The sequence below is a fragment of the Natrix helvetica genome (genome assembly GCF_964273705.1).
Source record: "Natrix helvetica genome assembly, chromosome: 2".
Taxonomy (NCBI): Eukaryota; Metazoa; Chordata; class Lepidosauria; order Squamata; family Natricidae; genus Natrix; species Natrix helvetica.
The window spans coordinates 212776324-212800546 of record NC_138552.1 but is presented as its reverse complement, the minus strand read 5'-3'; the positions used below and the strand labels follow the sequence as shown (position 1 = coordinate 212800546).

General features: G+C 39.9%; 1 protein-coding gene across 2 annotated transcripts in view; it reads left to right on the top strand.

Moving 5' to 3' along the window:
• The window catches only part of PRKN (parkin RBR E3 ubiquitin protein ligase), a 792757-nt gene that overhangs the window by 93328 nt on the left and 675206 nt on the right, over nucleotides 1–24223 (top strand). The window contains exon 1 of one of the 2 annotated variants that reach the window (XM_081943459.1): nucleotides 2723–2835. The exons of the other annotated variant lie outside the window; for it this stretch is intronic. Within the exon in view, the coding sequence (XP_081799585.1) occupies nucleotides 2790–2835 (46 nt within the window). The 5' untranslated portion in view covers nucleotides 2723–2789. Of the gene's footprint in view, nucleotides 1–2722; nucleotides 2836–24223 lie in introns of those variants that run through there. 2 annotated transcript variants of the gene reach the window in all.

The following is a 24223-nucleotide window of genomic DNA, read 5'->3' as shown; positions in this document are numbered from 1 at the left end:
CCTAAGATTAAGAGAAAGGAATAATGACCCAGGATCATCACTCACAGTCTCCCAGTTTCTAGCCAGGTGCCTTAACCACTGTACCGAATGGACTCTCTCCCCATGTATTCCTATACAACTATTCATAATAATAAGAAAAATATTGTTTCTTATTGTGCTTTGTGAAAAGGTGTTTTGCAAAAAGGGAATCTATTTGTGCTCAGAATCCATTGTTATTCTACTCATTCCTGAATATGTGATTACTTAGTTCATGGTGGCTGAGTAATCAACAAAGGATATGTTATCTAACATTTTATGTGGTCAATTCAAGTTCCCATAGCATTTTTCACGAACTTTCTTGAAAATTACTACGGAATTAACTGTCTGTTTGCAAAATCGAAGAAGCTTATTCCAGCTGCAATGCTGGGCAAGTGTGCAAGTGTTTTGAGCATGTAAAGATAACATTTTCTCATTAATGTTGCGTTTATTGTGGAATTAAAATCTGATAGCCAATCTTCAACACTGGATGATGACAGTTCATGATCCTTTTTTAAAAGTTATGCCTTTTCTGTAAACTAATGAGCAAATCAATCAAGAGATATTAAGGACTTTCAAGCTATTTATGCCAGGGAATATATCTCTTTTTCACTCACAAAGCTACAAATTAGCAAACTCATAAATCAGAGGAGAGGCAGTAGACACTGGTGCTAGCCAAATTAGGAACTGAGTGATTCCACGGGGGGGGGGGGGAATAATAATAATGAAAATAAACAGGATTGTGTTAAGTAAAATAGGGTCACATCAATAACCAAATGAAAGCGTAATAGCAAGCTAGATTGTCAGTGTGCATTTGAAATGGAGCAGAAAAATGACATTGCTGCAAGACAAACATGGTCAAATGTAAAGTAATAATTTGTGCCTTATGGCCACATGTGCGGTCTTTTCAAGAAATATAGTTGCAATTGTATTGATGGGTTTATCCCTAGAGGCCCAAGCATTGCTACATTTGATATAGCAAATGAAGCTTACACAGTCTGTTGTTACTGGTTACTGGAGGAGCAGAGGGAGGATGCAATATGTATTAAATTGTTGCTCTATTACATTATAAAACTGACAGGATTGTTAAACAAATGAGTAAATGCAATAGAAAACAGTTATGGTCATAACTTTTCTTCCAAATACAAATATATATGTGTGTGTGTGTGTTTGGATGTGTGAATTTATATCTACAGAGTTCACTCTTGCAGATTACTGAAATCTGCTTCCAGATTACCGTGGTTTTCAAAGCAAGTCTCTGACTCTTGGATGTTCCTCCCTCTTTTTTACCTTTTGTCAAAACATTTTTTTTTTCATATCCTTTATTGAACATACAGATTCCTTGACTGGTGTGCATCATTTTCCCCTCCCACTTTCTCCTTTGGCATGACAGCAATAAGTTTGGTATATAAAATAGAAGTACTCTAAGAATAAATTGAGTTTTCAAGTCCTGCACCATCTCCATATTGGAAGTAGCAAGTGCTTTCAGTAGTGGAAGAACAAGCAATTGGTTTTATGCCAAATTTAAATTGTTCCCACAGTCCCTCTTTGAGGGAGATGGGATGGTTTTAGAAATGTGAAATATAAACAAACAAACAAACAAATAAATAAATCTCAAGAATGATGCACCATAGAGAGGAGTTTAAACACTTAAACCATAGAGAGGAGTTTAAACACTTCATTTAGAGAGAAACAATGAGACATAACATTCCAAAAGCAGGCCATTTTATCTTTTATCAATATTTATTTTAACAAATGTTTAGCATACCATTGCTAGATTTATTTTTAGATTTATGCTATAAGGGAGACGGCATTAATTGTGAATGCGTACACAGCGCACATTTGGTGTGCATGCAAAGAGTGTGCACAAGCAAAGCCCGCGCACAAGCAAAGCCCGCTCACAAGCAAAGCGCATGCATGAACGAATAGGCAGTAACGCCAGCTAAAACCCACCCCTGAAATTCTGGGAAGTTCTTGAAATCAATTCAAGACCAAGAATGAGCTGTAATGAATGAGGGGGGGGGGGGAGCATACTGTAATATGCTCTTCCAGTGTTGGATCAGGAGGCTTAAGTAATAAGGTATCTTGGTTTGGAGAATCTTTACTCCAGAGACTGTGAATGAACTGAGCTTTGAAGTTAGAATAAATAAAAATGCTGAATTCAGCGTGTGAATTTTTTTTTTAAAAAAACCCTTTCTTTACATATTACTAGACTTTGCAAATCAAGTAATTGAATGTTATTAATAATATATCTTTAGTCACTGGGTTAAAATGTAAAAGATGTTGAAGGAAAAAAGTGTTCTCTGGAGAAATTTTAAACCAGTTAGTAATAACCAGTAGCTGTAAAATTGGTACAAAGATTTGTAGATAATTAGCTAAGAGAATGATAAGACCATATGGCTAGGCATTATGTGGTGCTTTTTTTGTGTGGGGAAAAAAGTGACAGAGCAGGCTTCCCCCCCTAATTAATTTGTGTTATCCTTTGATTTATGCAATGTGTTCCATACTAAACTGAAATGTAATTTGTAAATTAATGTAAATATATCAACAGTGTTGGATTATCTTAGACAGTGTTTATATTGCCAGATGGAAAAGCTGGTGGGAGACTATTCTTTATCTAATTGCAGGCAGCAGAAGACCTACTTGCATTCGATTTTAGTCTGTTTTTGGTATTGTGCTTTTATTTTCTGTTTTTTTGCAATGACCTTAATTGATTTATTGAGACAACAGTTTCAGAAATTAATATTCATGTGACAAAGTCTAAAGTGCTTTCAATGAATGGATTCTATGCCCAGCATAATTTGTCATCCATGAAAAATTGTATGTATGTTAATAAAATAAGCATATAGGTTTTTTTTTGAAAGAACAGTATTCTAGAAGGAAGAGTATATGTAAAAAATCTGCTTTATCTTTTTATCCTTGCATGAAGGGGGGGGGTATAGTTAATTAGGAAATGAGGCATTGCATTCAATTTAAATATCCTTATCTATCTATCTATCTATCTATCTATCTATCTATCTATCTATCTATCTATCTAATCATTTTACATATTGTTTCAGTTGTTTGTAATTTTTGTTAAATTAATTTTTGTTGAATCTGATTCTGAATCTTTTATTCTAGAACTTCTTGCTATAATAGGGGTGTCAAACTGGATTTCTTTGCGGGCCGGATCAGCATTGAATTCTCCTGCATGGTCTGACGGGCGGAGTGGGGGGGAGACAGGAGGGATAGCACCCTGCTGGCCAAAATAGGGCATGGGGGGGATGCCTGCAGCCCCCTCTGCCCCATTTTTGGCTGAACAGCCTCCTGCAGTACTTTACTGGCCAAAACGCCCCCCTCTACCTCATTTTCAGCCTCCCTGGCCACCAGCAGCACTCTGCCGGAGGCCTTGGCCTCCGTACAGCCCCTTTTCGGCTGGCAGAGTGCTGCTGGAGGATTTAAGCACCCTAAAGGCTGGATCCGGCCTGCGGACCTTTTGTTTGACAAACCTGGTTTAAGTACCTTTCTGGAGCAATTAAAGCATTACAGATATAGGTTGTATATACATTTCTACAGGTGTGGTTTAATTAGAGAAAAATGAATTAATAATTATGTATGTGTATATGTACTCAGTATATTAATATCTATTTATAAATCCCCTCCTTTAGAGAATATTATTCAAAGAGAGAACATGTTACTAGTGTTAATTATATTTTTGGATAAGGTATTTTTCTTTCTTATTAAATGGTGATGAACTTTCAGGCTAAATGGCTACAGGTTAGTTTTCTGATATCCTGATGTTTCACCCACAGCTGTGATCAGCATCTTCAGAAGTGAAGTGACCCTCTGAGTAATACAATTCTCAGTTGTTTTGTTCTGGCTCTTTCGTTTGAACTAATTGGATCATTTTGTGGCAGTCAGTGAACGATGGTTAGTCCTGATTGGCAAACACATTAAATTATTCATGTTAATATGATAATCATATTAATATTAATTATAATATTACATATGACTGCATAGAGAAGCCATTGAGATTCATCAAATTTCTAATAGCTTTAACAAGGAAGAGAATCCGAAGGTTAACAAAGTCTAGATCCTGGCTTTATACTAATAACAAACAGATCTTAATTAATCACCAGGAAAGGAAATCTACAGCAGTCTCGCTTGGAGAAACACTTAGCAACCATCTATTTCATCAGGAAATAACTTATTTTTAAATCGGGACCAAATATCTTTCTCTGACTCCCATAATACAATCCAGTGAGATCAAACAACAATTGGAACAACGGAGAATTATGCTACTAAGTGATTCATTTCACTCAGAAGCAGTCCAAATAATCATTATCATTTAATTGACTCTGACCATGAAAATCTACAACCATGATATTATTGTTTTTCCTATTTAGAAAGTTGTTAATGATGAGGATAACTAAAATGCTGACTGCAGAAAAATTCTAGAAGTTATCTCTATGAATTGTTTTCCACTAAATGTGTTTAGGATTCAGATATCTCTGAATTACTTTCCAGTAAATGTGTTTAACATTAATATTTCCTCTTCAAAAAGCCTACTTATATGAAATGTAACTCATTAGCATTTAATAAAGCAATAACTTTATTTCTTGGAGAAAAAATTGCAAATCATAAACCACATTCTTGATAGTGTTATGCTAATGGGCAACCAAAATAAAGAAATAAGGAATGTATACAGTTTATGTAGATTCAGTCTACATGTTCTTTTTAGATCCTGGATCTGCTGACTGCTTTGGTGCCATAATCCTGTCCAGATATTAGTTTTCTCCCAGGAATCCACACTGCTTTTTTTATACTCCAGCAGCAGCGCCCACCTTTCACAGAATCACGGAGTTGGAAGAGTCATCTTATCTAACCTCATGCTAAGTACAGCATCCACTTAAGATGACTCTTTAGCCTTTGTTGGAATAATTCCATTGAAGGTGAACTCAATACTTTTATGTGGCAGCCACTACTGGACAGCATTTATAGTCAAGATGTTCCTCTCAATATCTAGCCTGAACTTTCTTCCTTGTAATACTACAACAAACTTTGGTTCTGCTGTCTGAGGCAATAAAGAATAAGTCCTCTCCCTCTTCTGTATGACAGTCCACCAGATGTTTCAACGCTTTGTGTCTCCGCTGACTCTTCTTCAGGTGAAGAGTGTTGAGATCCTTTAATTGTTCTTCAAAAGGCTAAATATCTAGACTTCCTACCATCCTGATAGCATTTCTCTTAATTTACTCCAATGAGGCACGGTCTTCTTTGATCTAGGCTGACCCAATCTAGATATAGTATTCCAAGTGCAGTCTGATCAGGGTAGAGGAGCAATAATTTCCTATGATTTTTCTCTTCTCCATTGTATTAGTCATGAGTGGTTAATGGTGAAAAGTTTTGTAAAATGTCAACAAGGAAAAAAATAATCTTTACCGAATCCATGCAGGGTGAGAAACATTTCGCTTAAATCATTCTGGTATTTTGAAATTGAGCAGGTGGGAATCAGTTAAATTCAAAGCTCTTTCCCCAAGTTTCCCATTCCTGCTGTTTGGCAATGTTCTGTGTCTTTCTTTTGAAATGAAGAAGGACTTGTCTTTCTCCATTTCAGAAAAGGGGTCCAGATATTTACACCACCCATTCACTAGGGCTATATGTGTTTCTCAAGATGGAAAGGAATAATTGCCTTCCTTATCATTATATAAATACATTTCAAGTCAGAATTTCAGATAAAATGGGATTGTTTCAGTAATTGTATTTAAGTTAATAACCAAAGACTACCACAGAAATTCAATTAGTTTTTTGTGAGTATGGGAAAGGCATCGGTATTTTGTAGGCACAAAATGAAATAAATATAAGCTAAAATAGCCTTCGGGCATTATTGATTTTTATGATACCTATCAGTTGCAGGACAGGACAGTCCATACGTCTCTAGTGAAGATTCTCTTAGATGAGCATATCAGAGCTGGAAGAAATGGACCTTGAAATATAGAAAGCAGACTGTGTTGCTCTGCTAAACTGGTAAAGATAATAATCAAGATTCTGAACTGATGTTAGGTCTGGTTGATCCAAAAGTTTCCTATTGCTGGCAAATTGCAAATATTGATGTTGCTCAGTTACTTTCTTTTATGACTGAAGCAGGCTTTATGTTCTAAGGTGATACCAGTTCAATTGATGTCGGTCTCTAACAGAAGAGAAATTCCCTGAAGATGGGCGCCAGCATGAGTCCGAAAGCTCGTAAGAGTAAATCTCTGGTCCTGGTGACGAACCCAAATTCAATCTCTCATCTAACAAAATTCTCCAAATTCAGACCCTTGAGACAAACGCCTATATAGATTCATCAGTTAAATCTCTGTATCACTCAGGAAGAATTAGCTCCCCCCCTCCTTTTGGGAAGGATCGGGAATTATATCTTTTTATTGAGGATGTTGTTGATAAGTCATATTTACGGGAAATTTCTCATCTCAATTACTCAGCTTCTTGTTTTCTATTTTCTACTGTTTTCCTTTAATTACTTCATTTCCTTCAGTTTCCTGCAGCAGTAAAAATAAATACAGCTATACATTTAAAAATATGTTCAGCACATTACATTTTGATAGAACACAGTTTCTGATTCCTATCCAAAATCTCTATTTACCAGGCAACTATGAATGATGGGATATCAAGAGAGAACATTGTCTAAAGTTTAATTTATTTTATTTAAATGATTTGTTTGGCCATTCACATCTTTCATGAAAAAGATTTGAATCCCCACTCTTTTATGACTGTCTATAAAAAGTGTGGCTTTAGTTTAAGCATACATTTCATTTGTTAATGACATTATAAAAATATCATTTATTTATTTGGAAATTTTATATTGCCGCCAACTCGCTCATGGTCACTCAAGGCAGCTTATAGGAAATAAAAACACAATATAAAACAAATATAAAAATAATAAAATAATACACACACACCCAGACACACACCGGTGACAACACATATCCATGCCAGCCATTTAATGGACTCTATCCTGCTCTGGATTCCCCAGGCCCGCTGGCAGAATCACATCTTCGGGGCCTTCCAAAAGGGTGTCAGAGTCGGGGCCAGTGAATTACCAGAGAGATGATGTTCCAGAGAGAGGGAGCCACTACAGAGTAGGCTCTTCTTCTGGATCCTGCCAGATGTATCTCATTAGGGGACTGGACCCATAACATTCCTTGCCTCTCTGCTTTAGTGAGTTATGCGGATGTGATTGGCAAGAGACGACTCATCAGATAACCTGATCCCAAGCCATAAGGGCTTTCAAGGTGATAACCAGCATTTTGAATTACATCCATAAGCAAATCAGCAACCAATGCAGCTCCCGCAGGAGAGATGACACATGTGTACACCAAGGTCTGCACAAAACCATGTGGACTGCTGCATTTTTCACCAACTGGAGCTTCCAGGTGCTTTTCAAGGAAAGCTCCATGTAGAACATGTTGCAATAGTCAAGACAGGAGGTGACTAGGGTGTGAGTGACCGTGAGTAGGGATTGTTGGTCCAGGAAAGGGCATAACTGGTGCACAAGTTGCATGTGATGACCCGGGAATGAAGGCCACACAGCCAGCTGAGTTCAAACTTCCCTTTAATGCTCGAACTCCCCCCAAACACTCCTGCATTATGCAAGTCCCAGAGCAAAGCGCACGTGCGCACACGTGCACACACATACACACACACCCCAGCCTCTTGCTGCAAGCAGTCCAGTGAATGCTATTAGTAAAATGGCTTCAAAGGAGTCCAGCAAGGCAAAGGAACAAAGAAATGAATCCACGAAGCAAGGAAGAAGCAATGAGTTCACGAAGCAAGGAAGAAGCAAGCTGTCCTGCAAAGGGCAGACGTTGGCAACGGCACCCAAAGCTTCACCAATTCAGCGTTTGTTCCCGACAACCGCCCTTCCCCACAGTGTCTCCTTAAGTCTTAGTCCACAGGTGTGCCTTGTGAAGAGGCGTGGAGCACTCTCCTCCTGTTGTAGGGTCAGTTCTGCACTGTTCCCATTTCCTTTCCACTCTTCATGCTCAGGAATCAGGAGGGGGCAGTCGTTGCTCATTGCCTGTTGCTCCTCATTTCCATTGCCTGCCCTCTCTCGGTTGCCACGCCCTGTTCCTTCCTGCTGGCAAGCCATCCCAAGCCAGAGGGGCCTGGGGCTGCCTTGTCCTGCTCCTTCCCACATTCCTCTGAAGCCAATAAAGCCACCCCCTTGGTCTACGTTGGCCACAGTTACAGCTCATCCTCCCCTGCGGATTCAGGCTCCGACGGGGGTATGACACTGCAGTTCTGCAAAGGCCCTCCTGTCCATGACTTCCATTGCTCTTCAAGCAGGAGTCGTGAGTCCAGGAGAACCCTCAGATTATTCACTGGGTGTGTTTGAGGCAGTGTCACCCCTTCCAAGACCGAAGCTGGCAATTTTCCATGAACCAAAGAACCCCAAACCCAAACCCAATCAGTTTTGCAAGGGTTCAGTTTCAATCTGTTGATCCCCATCCATCCCCTAATAGTCTTCAGGTACTATGAGAGGGAGCATTACTTAATTCACCAGGGCTGAGATATACAGCTGAGTATCATCAGCATATTGATAATATCTCAGTCCATGATGTACAGATGATCTCACAATCAGCTTCATGTAGACGTTGAATTGGAGCAGAGAGATACGGAACCCTGCAGGAATTTGCAAAGCAGTGGGGGAGGGCTGTATCTCTTGCTTCTTATTTACACTGACTGAGAGTGGCCACAGAGGAAGGAAATGAACCAGGATATCACAAAGCCTCTCCTCCAAACCCCCAAAGCTTTTCCAGAAGGATATATGGTCAATATTGTTGAAAGCAGCTGAGAGGTCAAGTAGTACCCCATCCTTCTCCTGCCAAAGATCATCAAAAAGCATGACCAATTCCATTTCTGTTCCATATCCAAGCCTGAATCCTGACTGATAGAGGTCTAAATAATCTGTTTCATCCAGAAACTTCTGGAACTCAAGCAACTACCTTCTCAACCACCTTCCCCAAAAAGGGAAGATTGGAGACAGGTTGGGAAATTATCCAATAGGGTGGAATCCAATGATGGCTTCTTGAGAAGAGGGCAGATCACAGCTTCCTTAAAGTGGTGGGACACTATCCCCTTCTGTAAGAAAGCATTAATCACTGCCAGAGTCCAACCACCTAGCTATCACAAGCCAGGAGAGACATGGGTCTAAAACACAGGTGCTTGTGCAATACTTCCTAGGATCCTGTAGATTTTTTCAGGAGCAACAGAGCCAAACCATTCTCAGGTAACTGGGTAAGAACCTGCCCCAGGGGCCTCCACGGGACCAGCAACTTCGCCAGCATCTAACTGGGAATGATGTTGAGCAATTTAGTCTTCCAGAAAATCTGCAACTTCTTCATCGCCCCCTTTAGTCTGGATAAGTATTTACACTCCGTTGCATGAAGGTAGGCTTAATAGCAGCTCTTACTTGTGTTCATTTCTTGTCTTGCATCAGCAGCACTCCAGACATCATTAATTACACTTATGGTGTTAGGTCCATTTCATTTCTTATTTTTAAGGAACAATATTGCATATTCCCGTCAATCCCTCCAAAGGCTTTTTGAAACTGGGCATGAAGTCTATTTTTGCCCTTTCTTTCTTTCTTTCTTTCTTTCTTTCTTTCTTTCTTTCTTTCTTTCTTTCTTTCTTTCTTTCTTTCTTTCTTTCTTTCTTTCTTTCTTTCTTTCTTTCTTTCTTTCTTTCTTTCCTTCCTTCCTTCCTTCCTTCTTTCCATCTTTTCTTCCTTCCCCACTCCCTCTCTCCTCTCCCTCCCCCTCCCCCCTTCCTAAAATGAAAAGGAAAGTATAAATAATTCAGAAGGGAATTAATAGAATTGTTTAGTATGAGAATATGTTAACAGCGTTAATTCTTGTGTGAATTACTGTCAGGATGAATGCTGAATGAATATATTGTTAACATAACCATAATGTAACCATAAAGTACCGCTGTCGAAAGTGAAAACTGCCTATTAAAATTTTTAATAAGAGCTACATTCAAATATCCCGTATTATACACACATACACACAAGCAAATATTCCTTTGGTTCACCCCAGTTTGAAGGATAAATTTGAAATTCAAAATCACCCAGAAAGGATTATAATTTTCCAATCATATGTTGTTAGAAAACTCAATATGAGTTAAATATAAATCATCTATGAAACATAATCCACAACTGAAGTTAAAAATGCTGAGCGAGAGAACTACTGCCCTCAAAGTACATTCTAGCTTTAGATTTTAATGTTGTCATTCAGAAAGTGAAGATGATTTTTTTTTTGCTAAATGGAAGATAGCTGACATAACTCAGCTATATTGCTGTTTGTTATGTTTACTTGTTTGTTCCCCACTCATCGGATTGCGTGGATAATGATGTTCAAAGGCGTTTGAGTCAAGAGTTGTAATAGAAATTGGCATCTCATTTTGGAAACCCCATCACAAAGGTGTTTCCCTAGTCCTCTTTCAAGAGCTTATTCGAAGGTATAGCTTTCAATTTCGTTGTGCCTAGTAATCACGCTATCACTTTGAATGTACAACAGTGGCAGAAAAGAACTCTTCATATGTAATTCTCAGTATGCTTTAGAGTGCACTGTGACAGTGCTCGTGAATAGAAGCAATGCTCATAAGGACTTTAAATTCCATGCATTTCTAATGAACTCTTGTCAGAGTTTGTTGCCTGATCCCAAATGTTTCAGAAAGCTCATTTTGTTTGGAGGTGGCATTAAGTTAGCATTGTCAGGCAATTGTTGGGGTTCACAGAGTGACCCAGGCACACCAGTTGTGAAGATTGAGTAAAGTCAGCCAAGTTGATTAAAAGCATTGTCAAACATTTACAAAAGGCTTAGGTGAATTTCCAGAGCAACTGATTTTTGTGTTTCATTAATGCAGTAAGGAGATGGGTAACCAATAGGAACTGTGGAAGAATGGCAGGATAACAAGAGCTTCCAAATGTGAACAGCAACCTCCATAGTCTAGGCTTTATTTTTATAATGAGCTGCGATGGTGCAGTGGTTAGAGTGCAGTATTGCAGGCTACTTCTGTTGATCACCAGCTGCCAGCAGTTTGGCAGATCGAATCTCACCAGGCTCAAGGTTGACTCAGCCTTCTATCCTTCTGAGATGGGTAAAATGAAGACCCCGATTGTTGGGGGCAATATGCTGACTCTGTAAACTGCTTAGAGAGGGCTGTAAAGCACTATGAAGCAATACATAAGTCTAAGTGCTACTGCTACTGCTCTAAGTTTCAGAGATGCTGCTAGTGGGGTTATGCAATGTCTGAAATACTCTTAGGAGATTGTGCAATGTAGTGAGCTCTGTGTCTTCGGCCAAATGGTAGTGGGTTAATCCTAGTCTGTCCTGAAGGGTCATGTTACTCCCATCACTCTGGAGCTGAAAGTCTTTTGTTTTGTAGATAGGCTGGCTCAGTTGTTCTTAATGGGCACAAAATATCTCCTGGGGGAGGGGTCTATTAAGAAAGACTGAGTCTGCTTTCTGTCTTTAGAGCATGTTTCTCCATTTCTTCCTTTGGGGAAATATAATATCTTGCTTCTTTAATATTCCTAAAAATATTTCATTCTTCTAGTAGGGAGGCTTCCCACAGTCATTGTTGACTATAGGGGATGGTGCTCATCTCCGTTTCAAGGCCATAGAGCCAGCACTGTCCAAAGACGTTTCCGCAGTCTTGTGGCCAGCATGACTTCACAGAGTATTGTTACTTTGCCATCAAAGTGATATCTATTTATCTACTTGCATTTGCATGCTTTCGAACAACAGATGGGCAGGAACTGAGGCAAATAACAGGAGCTCACCCTGTCGTGTGGCACTTAGGTCTTGAACCTGAGCTGCTGGCTTTCCAGGTGACAAGCTCAGCATCTTAACCACTAAGTCACAGCACCGTCCCTTCTTAAATAAAGTGTTATATACAAATGATAGCTTGCTTTCTCTTGGAAAAGCCTGGGATAATAGCCATTCATAATCAGTTGGTAATTAATAGGGTTATTTCATGTACATCTTAATTTAAACATCGTGTAAGAGCTTTTGCATTTTCAGAGGTTGTATGACTCATCTAATATGGCATTATAGAATATTGTGTAGGAGCATATGCCATAAGCATATTGATGTCCAAATGATGCCAATCATTGCAGTATTTACATCACCTTCTGTGGGAGTACTTTATACTTTACAAGTAGACATATTTTATGTATAATTTAGTTAACATTCTCCTGCATCATTGTAGTTGGAAAACTTTATTATTAGTCATAAGCAATCAATTAAAATCAAGCATTAAACCTTACTTCTCTTCCCTAAGGCCCATGATCATATTTTGCAAAGAATGCATTTTTGTTCTGTTTAATCATCTCATTTAGATATAATGATCTTCTGGAATTATCATATCAAAATAGCTCTTTATTTGGTCGCAGCAAAGTGAAGACTCATCCAAACTATGCCTTTGTATTTTGCTCTGAAAAAGGTTTGTACTATGAGGGAATACAAGTTCAAAAAAATGTTGTGTTAGTTTTATTGGCTTGTTCCTGATACAACATAAAACATTTTTTTTTGGGTGGGGGGAGACACTGTCTATCAGGGATTTGATCATCACGTCTGCTCTACAGGAAGCTCTGAGTAGAATGTAGATACGCTTTGAGAAATCATATTCATTTGATTGAAAGAATTCCACATCATGGTAATATGCAAATCCATCTCATGGAATGTCAAGCTGTTTTTTTTTTCCTGATTGCTTCTTTAGGCCCAAATTGTTCATGTGATGGCATAGCTTTTTAAAGCTGTTTTACAGCTTCAGAGATCCAAAGAAGTTCAGGATTTGTGATTGATTCTCTGATTTATTATTGACAGGAGTTTTGGGACTTGGCTGTATTTTCCCAAAAGAGAAAGAGAAAAATTATTTAGGTGAAAGGAGATGTTGGATTCGGGCAACGAGAGGACAGACTCCAGACGATTGTGACAACAGCTCTTTATTAGTTAGGTAGTAGTGATCCAGCTGAATATGGGGTCGTGCAGCTCCCCTTTTATGGGGAGCTGGCAGACCTCCCGTCCAATCAGAACAACCCCTTGTTTCCGCCCTAGTGGCGGACCTGAGTGGAGACTACAGCAGTTTATGCAAATATCTAACAGGAGAGTCAGTCAGTCAGTTAGTCAGTCAGTCAGTCAGTCAGTATCTGCCTGCCTGCCTGCCCGCCCACCCGCCCATCCATCCATCCATCCATCCATCCATCCATCCATCCATCCATCCATCCATCCATCCAATACTTTTAAATCTTTTCGAAAGCTCTGTTCCAAAGTCCTATCTGATATACACAAGACCTGAATTACTATCCTTAATATTGCTTTCATTTGCACAGGAACTTGGGTGTGATTCTGGAATTAAGAACCAAATGTATTAACTAAAATTCAGCATTCATAACCATGCTTCCATGTCAGCATAGGGCTACAGGTTGTTCCTGACTTGTACGAAAACCCTCAGGCTAGTTTCTTGTACTTTGTCCTTGATTTGATCATGATCCCCTTCAAGGCTTTTTTCTACTCCAATCATTCTGCAGTAATGCCGTCTTGTAAACATAAAACTTCAGATAGCATTTAAGGGTATCAACCTTGGATTTTGAGTACTTTGAAATTCAGTTCATTTATAGACATATATCAGTATGTGCTGGTTTTAGAATTAACAAACATCAGTTGTTTCATTATAAAAAAAAACAAAGTAAGTCTATAGAAATTGTTGGAAAGAAACTTAGATTGACTCTGCCTTAATTCTCTTTAGTATTAAGAGGGGAAAGTTTCCTCTCCTACAAAGTGGGAGAACAAGAGAATGAAGAGGCCTGACTCCCCTTCAAGATCTCGATCCCCTTCCTCCCCTTCTATTTCACCTGCAAGGCCTCGCAGAAGGGTGGCTTCTCCTTCAGCCCCCATCTCACCCACATCACTTAGAGTGGAGGCAGAGGATCCAGGAGAAGGGGGATCCCAGGACTATCTGCCAGCCGCCCAACTTGCTCCTCGGGGGCCCTCTTCACAGGGGCCTTCAGAGGAAGACTTGGAGGACCTAGAGCTGTTGCCGGATAGTATCAGGAGACACATCTCTGCCGCTATAGCGAGGGGTATCTCATCGGGCTTGTCCCAAAAGTACCTCACATCCCAGAGAGTAGCCAGACCTCCCAGGGTCTCCAGTCGCAGATCTCCTTCCTCCAGGGGACAAGACCCTAGGCCTCCTTCCCCTTCCGTAGTCAGCAAAGGTTCCATCATAGGGGAAGTGGTCCATCCGGACTTGGGGTTCTCAGAAGATGAAGACTTAGTTCCTCCTGAGACCCCAGCCTTCCCAGGTCTCTTCCCTCCTCCGGCCTTCAAGCCTCTGCTACACAAGGCCAAAAAGACTACTCAAATTGGCATGGGGATTCCCCCAGTGTCCCAACACAGGGACCCCAACCTGGCCATGTTCATAAATCCCAACACAGACAAGGAGGAGGTCCCAGTCCCCCCCTTCTTAGAAGTGGTCAGGAACCAATGGTCCCGACCTTCTTCCTTACCCAACCCTGGGAGCAATGATAGGCGCTATTGCAACATGGAGCAGGCTTTCTCCCAGGCCCTTCAGCTACCCACAGTAGACACCCCTATCGCTCTTCTTGCTAACACCTCCACCGTAGTTTTGGGCGATGTTGCTGATAAACTGAAGCCAGAGGACAAGCGTGCGGAGCTTACCCTCCGTAAAAATTTCAACGTTTCCGCCTGGGCCATTAAGTCGGCCACCACAGCGTCCTATTTCAGTCGAACAACGGTCATGTGGCTGCGGCAATTACAGGACCGCATTCCATTGCAGGATGAGCGTCTTCACCAAGACCTCACCAAGATCATCTCTGCTACTCAAACGTCTGCAGAGGCCATTCTGGATTCTATAAAATTTGCATCTAGGGCATTGTCCACATCGGTAACTTCGAGACGCCTGTTGTGGCTCCGCAATTGGCAGATGGACAACAAGTCCAAGTGGAACTTGGCAGCGGCCCCTTTCTCCAGTCCCAATCTCTTTGGAGCTTCCCTTGATCCTATCCTTGTGGAGAACAAGGATAAGAAGAAGGTCCTTCCTTCTAACACTAAGAAGCTGGACTCCCGTCCGTCTTCGTACCGCAGACCTTCTTCTTTCAGGCCCCCTGACCAGGACTATCGTCAACAACGCTCTGCCCCCTACAGGTATGAGAGGCAGAGTCAGCGACCTTTCTACCAAGACAGGAGTAGATATCAAGGGCAATTCAAATGGCCCTTTCGCGGAGGGGGCAGCCGTTCCTTCAGCAGGGGGAAATGACTCCAACCCGAGTCAACCCATAGGCGGTCGCCTAACATCCTTCACGGATCAGTGGGATCACATAACATCGGATGCCTGGGTCAGGACAACAGTCAGGGATGGCCTCCGCCTGGAATTCCTCTCACCTCCCCCGAGGCTCTTCAGGACCTTCCCACCGTTCAGGGACCCGGAACAACATCATTTAATGCTTCTGGCAATCCAACACCTGCTGGACATTCGAGTAGTTGAGCCAGTCCCTCTGGAGGAGTGCAGTTTGGGTATGTACTCCAACCTGATTGTCGTCCTGAAGAGCTCCGGGGGATGGAGGGCGATCCTGAACCTGAAGTGCCTGAACTCTTACCTAGTCTACAGGCGCTTCAAGATGTCCTCCCTCAAGTCCATTCTCTTGGGGATCCGGTGGGAGGACTTTATGGCCTCAAGAGACCTGACAGAGGAATATCTGCACATTCCAATTCGGCCAGCCCATCGCAAATTCCTCCGTTTCTCCCACGGGGTCGGCATTATCAGTACAGGGCTCTCCCATTCGGCCTGGCCTCTGCCCCCGCACGTTCACAAAGGTCCTGGTGGCATTGGCGGCTCACCTATGCTCCCTTCCAGTGAGACTCCATTGCTACCTTGACGACGTGCTCATCCTGGCCAAGTCCCAAACACAGGCAGTCCTAAACCTGGAGATAACCATTCGGGCTCTGCAGTCCCTGGGGTTTCCATCAACTTTCCCAAGAGTCATCTCTCACCCTTGACAAAGATTCTACATCTGGACATAGTAATAGACTCAAGATCAAGGCTAGTTCACCTCTCACCAGAACGCTTGACTAGCCTACACCCTTCGCACGACACGTCCATGCAAGTTGGTCAGCTTCCATCCTGACCTTGGCCCTCTTGCTGGGCAAGATGGTGTTGTGCGTAGGGATCGTGCCTTGGGCCCGGCTCCACTCTCGGACATTTCAGTGGGTGCTCATCCCCTTCCAACGGCAACGTATGAGCAATTCCTCACGTTCGATTCGTCTGACACCGGGGCTCCGTTGCTCCCTGAAATGGTGGTTGTCCCCAGCCTTGAACCGTGGGGCCGAGTTTTGGGAGCCGGATCGCACACCCATCACAACAGACGTGAGCCTCTTCGGCTGGGGAGCTGTGATGGGTACCAGCATGGCGCAGGGTTGATGGTCAAGGTCCGACCTGCGCCACAACATCAACTGGCTGGAACTGAAGGCAGCTCGCCTGGCCCTTCTCTATTTCCGGGACTCAATAACCAATCGCCACATGCTCCTCCATGCTCCTGATGGACAATGTCACTGCAAAAACCCACATAAATCATTGGGGGGGGCACATTCCAAGAACCTGTGGCTGGAAGCCCAGAAACCTGGACTCTGGGCAAAGAGGAACCTGGCTTTGATAATTTCAGAACACATCTTGGGCGTGGCCAATCACCAGGCCGACTGGCTGAGTCGGGCACGGCAAGTGGCAGCTGCTGGCAGAACTCTTCAGCAAGATTTGTCTCCGCTTTGGCAATCCTCTGCTAGACTTGTTTGCCAGCCCAACCAATGCCCAGCTACCCAGGTTCTTCTCCCGATTCCCCGAATGCAACGCAGAGGGCACGGATGCTCTCAGAAGCCCGTGGCCACCGGGCCTCCTTTATGTCTTTCCCCCTCTCCCACTCATCCAGGGTACTCTGAGGAAAATAGTGTTAGAGGGGGCTCACATTATTCTTGTAGCCCCTTTTTGGCCGAGGCAACCCTGATTCGTGGATCTGGTCCAGTTGTCCATATCTCCCCAATGAAGGATTCCCCAGGAGGAGGTCGCCCTGTGCCAGGGGGTCTTGATCCACCCAGAGCCCCAGTGGCTCCAGCTGACCGCCTGGCACTTGAGCAGTGCCTCCTAAGGGACGCAAATCTGTCATCCAAGGTATCAAAAAAGTCCAGTTGCCTCTTGAAAAAAAACAGCTTTGGGACAACCATGTCCTGGATGACTGAGCATCTCCGTAGATTCATGTTTAAAACAATAAAAACAGAAAAAACAGCAAGAAACAAAAGAAGGATAAAATGACAGAATAAATGGGAAGAAAGTAGAACAATCTATGTTAAAGATTGTTTGCTGCCCCAAAGGACTAGCTATTGCTTTTAATATATAAACTATAGGCTTTAAGTTTTTCTCCCCAAAGGGCTAGCTATTGTTTTTAATATATAAACAAACTAGAGTTAAAAACAAGACAAATGTTATCTGCATTCCAGTCAAAGTTAAGCCTAGCTCTTGGATCTGAAAAAGATAAGCACTCCAGTTGGAGAAGGCAGGGAAACTGTAAATGTAATGAAATTATATGTTTATTACTTCATATACCGCAGAGGGCTTTCAAAATTAGCACAATTTTGAATTGTACTAAAAAAATGATTTGATAAAATGTGATGCAATGAAATCAGGTTCAACTAGTTTTAACTAGGTTCAGGAATAACTGCAAGAGCATATCTGATATATTGTCGTCTAATATCATACAATGTTCCTTCCACCAATTGAATAAGAACGGTTTCGATAGAGAGAAAATATTTCCTGCCTGCCTGTGCTTTAGCTGCAGGTTGATAAATAGTGTGGTTGCGAATCAATTTCAGCATCGATCTGAAAAATAATCCTATTCAGAACTACCATATACAGGGATGCTTTTTATTGTCAGGTATGAAAATGAATAACAATAAAAGAGAGGTCAATGTGGGAATGAAAATTAAGCACACAGCAAAAGAGATAACTTGTCTTCTGATAGGTGTGACAGAGAGCTTGGCAGTCTGGAAGTGAGACAGGAGATGAAGACATGAGTGAGTTTTGTGTGTGTGTGTGTGTGTGTGTGTGTGTGTTTTCATCTGCACCCCAAATTCGTATACTGAAAAACTAATCAAGTTGATTATGAATATATGAGCAATAATTTAATGCATTGTATAAAAATCTATAAAATCTGTCCCAGGAGAAAGTGTTCCTGTATCTATGCAGCTTAAACCTTTGAAAATAAGGCTTGAGATTTCCCAGCCCTCTGTCATTTTTATTATCCTTTTAGATTTTCATATATTTTGACCGCTGAATTAAAACCGACATTAAACAAATGAATATCAGAGTACTTGCTGGCACAACTGGAGTGACTTTTATTCTCTGTCTAATCTACAGCTATCACTTTTTGGGGGGTCCTGCAACTCCCCCAAACCAATATTGGAAAGTAATAGTGTCTGTTGATAATATTAGGTGTTTTGATTTTGTTTTCCTTTAAACTTCAAAAAGGTGAATGGATGAGCAAAATCATTGTCCATAATGAGGTTTTTAAAAACATCTGTAGGTTTGTGAGAAACAGGAAGGAAGGAAAACCTCACAGCATTGTATCACTTTGGATGCTTCACCGCTATTTATAAAAGGAAGTACTAAATTCAGTACTAAAATTGCAAATTTATGAAAGTGAATCGAAACCACTGGCTTGTTCATTTAAAGTGGCATTTCCGATCATCTTTTTAAATGTTGCTTTTAAGACGTAACCCTGGCTTATTTGATACTATTTTTATGTTAATAGTGATTTGGATCAATATTGCTCTTTTTTATTGCTCTAAAAGGCCAGATTCTATTAATGTTTGAAGTAACTAAATCAGTTCAAATTATATTGGTACTTTAAAGTATGAATGCAATGATTTTGCTTCTTGAAAGCTGTGTTTCAATTACATTGGAGCAGTAGTTTCATTTAGTGCCTACCAATATTTCTTTTGTTTCATATCAGTATCATTTCCATTCTTGGGTTTGTTGCTGATTGGCAACAGTTTTATATTCCTGTTTATCAAACAGTTTTATGTGCAAGTCCTCAGGAAGAGAAAGAAATTCGATGAGTGACCTATATAATAAATTACTATTACTTTTGTATAAATTCAATGAGACTTAAGAGGTCAACTTTATATATGTCTTTATGCAACATACACATCAGAGGAATTCAGCAGTTTCTGACCAGTTCTGGAGAACTAGTAGTGGAAATTTTGAGGAGTTGGGAGTACTGGTAAATACCACCTCTGACTGGCCCCACCCCCATCTATTCTCTGCCTCCGAGTCCCAGCTGATCAGGAGGAAATGTGGATTTTTGCAGTAACCTTCCTCTGGAATGGGGGGGGGGGAGAATGGAGATTTTACAGTATCTTGGTGTTAAGTCCTCGAGGCTATGATGCCATTGACTATCATTGCCGGCCCCTGATTGGTTGAGACGCGAGCAGCCAGCTGGCGGGAGAATGCAGCCATTCTATTGGTTCAGCGTCTGACAGCTCTAGTATAAAAAGGGCTGTCAGCTGTCAAATGTTGCTGTTTGCCGGGTCGAGGTTTGTCTTACATTTTGCTGTGTTATCTTGTTAATAAAGGTTGTGTTAACTTCAACCTGCCTTGCCTCAGTTCCTGTCTGCCTCGTTCTCTCTGCAGAACACTTTCCCCTGCCACGTCTACCAAGCCACACCCACCAAGCCATGCCCACAGAACCAGTAGTAAATTTTTTGAATCCCACCACTGCTATACACAAGTTACCGCTAGTTTGGAGCATTCTCCTACAGGGAATCATGGTTGTGTACTTCTTAATTAAAAGGAGTTGTTTTAAGCATCAATAGGAGCCCCATTGCATTATAGTTATAGTTATAGATAGTTATCTCCATGAAATTTAAATTTAACAACTTCGTTGCTGTCAAAAGTCGTGACAGTAACCATCTCTCATTTAGACATTCATAGATCTCAGGAAATTTGATTATTAATATGCGTACGCTGCTGAACTCTTTTGCTTTTGAAGGAAACTTTAGGAAATGAGACAAATTTTACAACATTATTTATTTTGTGGCTATATTAATGAAATGCATGAATTTGAATGAAAACACATTTGTATCCATCAATTTATAATTGTTAGGCCTGGCAACATATTAAGGAAAGCTAGAAATTAAGTGAATTCTTACAAAGGAATCTAAAAATTGCAAGGTAACCTGCCAGCAGCACTGATGGTCAGTTAATTATTTAAACTGTATTCAGAATGTGAAGAGAAAAATGTAGATACAATTTGCATCAAGCTGTTTAAACTCAGTAAAATGATCTCAGACTAAAATGTTCACAATGAAGAAACTATTACGCTAAACATACTTATGTTTAATGTTAAACAGATTAATATTCAGAGTCCCCTTATGCTGTAATCCTGTACATACTTAACATACTTACCTAGATGACACTTGGCTTTCTAATTTACATAAGATGATCTGCAATCCATATTTATGGAAATTAGACAACTGTTCTGCTTTCTGTAGAAATTGATTTCCAAACATTTTCCACCATATTAAAAATGCCAGTTTATTCTGAATCCTCTTAGTCCAGATAACACATAACAGGCTTTCCCCAAGGCAAGTGTGATAAATACAAGTCTTTGTTAAATATCAGTGTGGTTCAGTGCTGTAACTGTAATGCTGGGAGAAAATGGGAAAATCTCATTCCACAATGTTTAATTAGACTTCCTTAATTCATCAAATCCAGGAGCTACATGGGCAAACAGCTTTCCTTCTGTTTTGTGATTTTTTATTTATAGAGTGTGAAAGTTTTGCTTGTTTAGGAGTGAGAATGAATGGTTTTTACATAAAGATACGAAACCTAATGGAGAGTAAAAGTGTGGAAAATAAAGATTACTAGTTTGAAAATCCCCACTTTAATAAACACAATTGAAAATTAAATATTAAATTTTTCACCTTACACAAAATGGAATAGTTGTCAGCGGTGTTTTCTTTTATGAGTAAGAAAGAATGGATAAATACAAGAGGAAGCTTATAAAAACTTGTGCTTATAGTAATTTTGCATTGAGACTAGAAGGTTAGATACACATTTTGAGTCAAAGTCAAGAGCCAGTACAGCAAAGAATAATTATATTGAAACCAGATTCTCATCTTTTACATATTTATGTTACAATAGTTGCAAAGTACTTAAATCAATTAAGACTAAGAAGCAAGCACCAGTGCTTTATATAACAAGAATGCACTAGTCATTCCTATGCCTAATATAACAGAGGGCTTTGATTTCTTCTCCCTCATTGTTCATCAGTTGTATAGCAGGATATTTTTTATAAATTTAGTAATTAGATTTCACCCTATCATAACTGACCTGATGATACCCAAAATGTTTGTATCAGAAGTGGGCTCTAAAAAATTCTAGCTTCTGTATTGAAACTCTGTAATCAGAAACTATACTTCACAAGACTCCAAGAAAACTTTTAAGAGGGTTATTCCTTCGTGGTTTGAAGGAATAAACCATAATACTAATAATGTAAGATAATTTGCTCAATTTATTAAACAGGCAAATTATTTTACAACATCTAGATTGCAGTACAACCTATTAACATGTTGTGTGACATCCTTTTAAATTCCAAAATAAGCACTTCCCTTTGGAAGAATAACTGGATCCACAATTAAAGGAAGGGTTCCTAATTGTCTTGTTCTTCTATCAAAATTCTTCCTGAAACAATTGCTTGGTAAGCAATATGTTGAGATTGATTCATATTATGAATTCACTTAGACATTAGAAGCTTCTCATTCTCTCTGGTAAGAAAACTGGTTTTTTAGTAGTTACTATATTACATAGGTTTGTTTTTAAGCAAATATACGTATGGAAATCATGATAGTGACCAAGGAGATTTATGGTTCTTGGTCTGTTATTTTAAGTAAAGCAAGCTAAATTGCACTTCTCAGATTAATATGCAGATTGGATTAGAATTTTAGATTGAAACTTACTTTTAAAACAGAGTTTTAAACTTTGGTTCAAAACTTGGCAACTTTGAACTGTATGGACTTTCAACTTACTGAGTTCTCCAGCCAGTAGTGATGTCTGGGGAATTCTGGGAGTTGAAGACCACATATCCTCAAGCTGCCAAGGTTGAGAAACCTGCTCTAAATATTCCAACTAATTTCTTTGCTAAAATCAAGTTAACACTATACTTATTTGATATATTTATATTATTATTAATATACATTAACTTTCCTATTAAGGAAAGTTAGTAAAATGGGTATGGTATGAAAACTGAAATGTAATATCCACCTGATTTAAAAAAGGAGCCTAATAACAATGCCTTTATTTATTTGAAAACTTTAGGGTTTTCTTGATAATTTTTGTTTATTGTTTGTTTCTTATAGTGTAGTGGAATGTGTGAATGATCTTGGGAAAAGAGGGGAAGAGATGCTGCCTAGAAAACAATCAAACAAGAGAGGCAGGAGCCTCCAGTGATTTAACAGTCAGAGGAAGAAATTTAGAAATGACTCACCCTAATTGTTCAAACAGTTAAACATGGTGGTGGGAAGTTTGCATCTTCAGACTTGCATGATTCTATTAAGGTAACCTTATAATGCAAATTAGCCCATCGAATTGTGTTTCCTGTCTGGTTTATCCAGGAGGGCTGGCATATAGTTTCAGTGTTTATTTTGGGATGAACAATGTTTCTAAAATACAGAATGCTTGTTGGGGATGTAGGAGTTGAAATTCAAAAACATATGAAGGCTACAGCTCATCCATCCATCTCAATCCACCCAAATGTTCACGTTTAATTTTGTGACAAGTCCATTGCAGCTATATACCATATTTTTCGGAGTATAAGACACACAGAAATGAACAAAAAATGCCCCCCCCCTTTTTTTTTTTGCTCAATTTTGCTCCCCCGCAGCCCCCAGGATTACTCTATAAGCCTCCTAAAGGCTATCCATGCCTCTTTTTTTTGCAAAAAAATGGGCTGCTTTTTGCTTGTTTTTGCCCCCACCCCCACCCCCCAGGAGCAATCTACAAGCCTCCTAAAGGCTATTCATACCCTTTAAAAAAAAATGGGCCCGTTTTCGTAAAAAACGGGCCATTTTGGGGAGGTTTGCCGAGTGCAAAAACTTTTTTTTTAATTTGCCTCTTCAAAACCATGGTGCGTCTTATACTCCAGTGTGTCTTATACTCCAAAAAATACAGTAGTTGTCTAGATGTCTTTGTTGACTTTTTGTTTTTAATCTTGCAAATTTCATATATATAGAATGGTTATAGTTCATAACTACCATAAGGCCTTTAGTCTTCAGGATAGAAAGGGGTACAATTGATTAGTTGTGCTACATTAACCGTATTCTATTGAATGGGGTCTGGCTGATATGAAAATCAGTGTGTAACATTGGAAGAAATTGAATCCCAAACTTTTCTGAAAAACTGCCAGCTTTCAAACTAATATTTTACTTAGGGGATGGCGGTGGGAAAAGAAAAGCAAGACCTACCAAACATAAATTATTTATGCACTGGAGACAATTTAATTAAGGTAATGTAAATTATATGAATTTTATAGAAGAGATTTATTTTCAGAAGTGGCTTTCCGAGCTGCCTAGCTTTGTATTACAGACTGCCGTTGCTTGCATCCAGCAATTGTGATGAATGACCTTCAGTTCCCTATTTCTGTAATCGCACTAAATGCAAGGAGGAAAATAGCATATTTCCCTTTACTGTCATCTTCAATTTTAATGAGCATAAATACCACCAAAGGCTGCCATAATTAATTTTGTCTGTACTTTATTCCAACTGCAGGTTTTTAAATGGTTTCACTATTTAGGAGACAAAAAATTAATCTTAGAAGCTGGAAAGCTGTAGCAGTTTCATATCTGAGAAAAACCATAGAAAGTAACAGATAACAGTATTTAATCAGTTTCCTTCGCCCATTTTTTTTTACTAAACTTTACGAAATTTCAGTAATGGAAATAGCTAGCTCTTCTTTCTTATCTGATCCATCCCACCACATGTTTCTTCAGTATATAATTGGCAAGCCCTACTATTAACAGGCATTATTATAAATATTGTCCAGGATCTATCCTAATGAGAATTTACAGGAAGCCTTCAATGATGATTCAATAAGCTCAAAGACCTG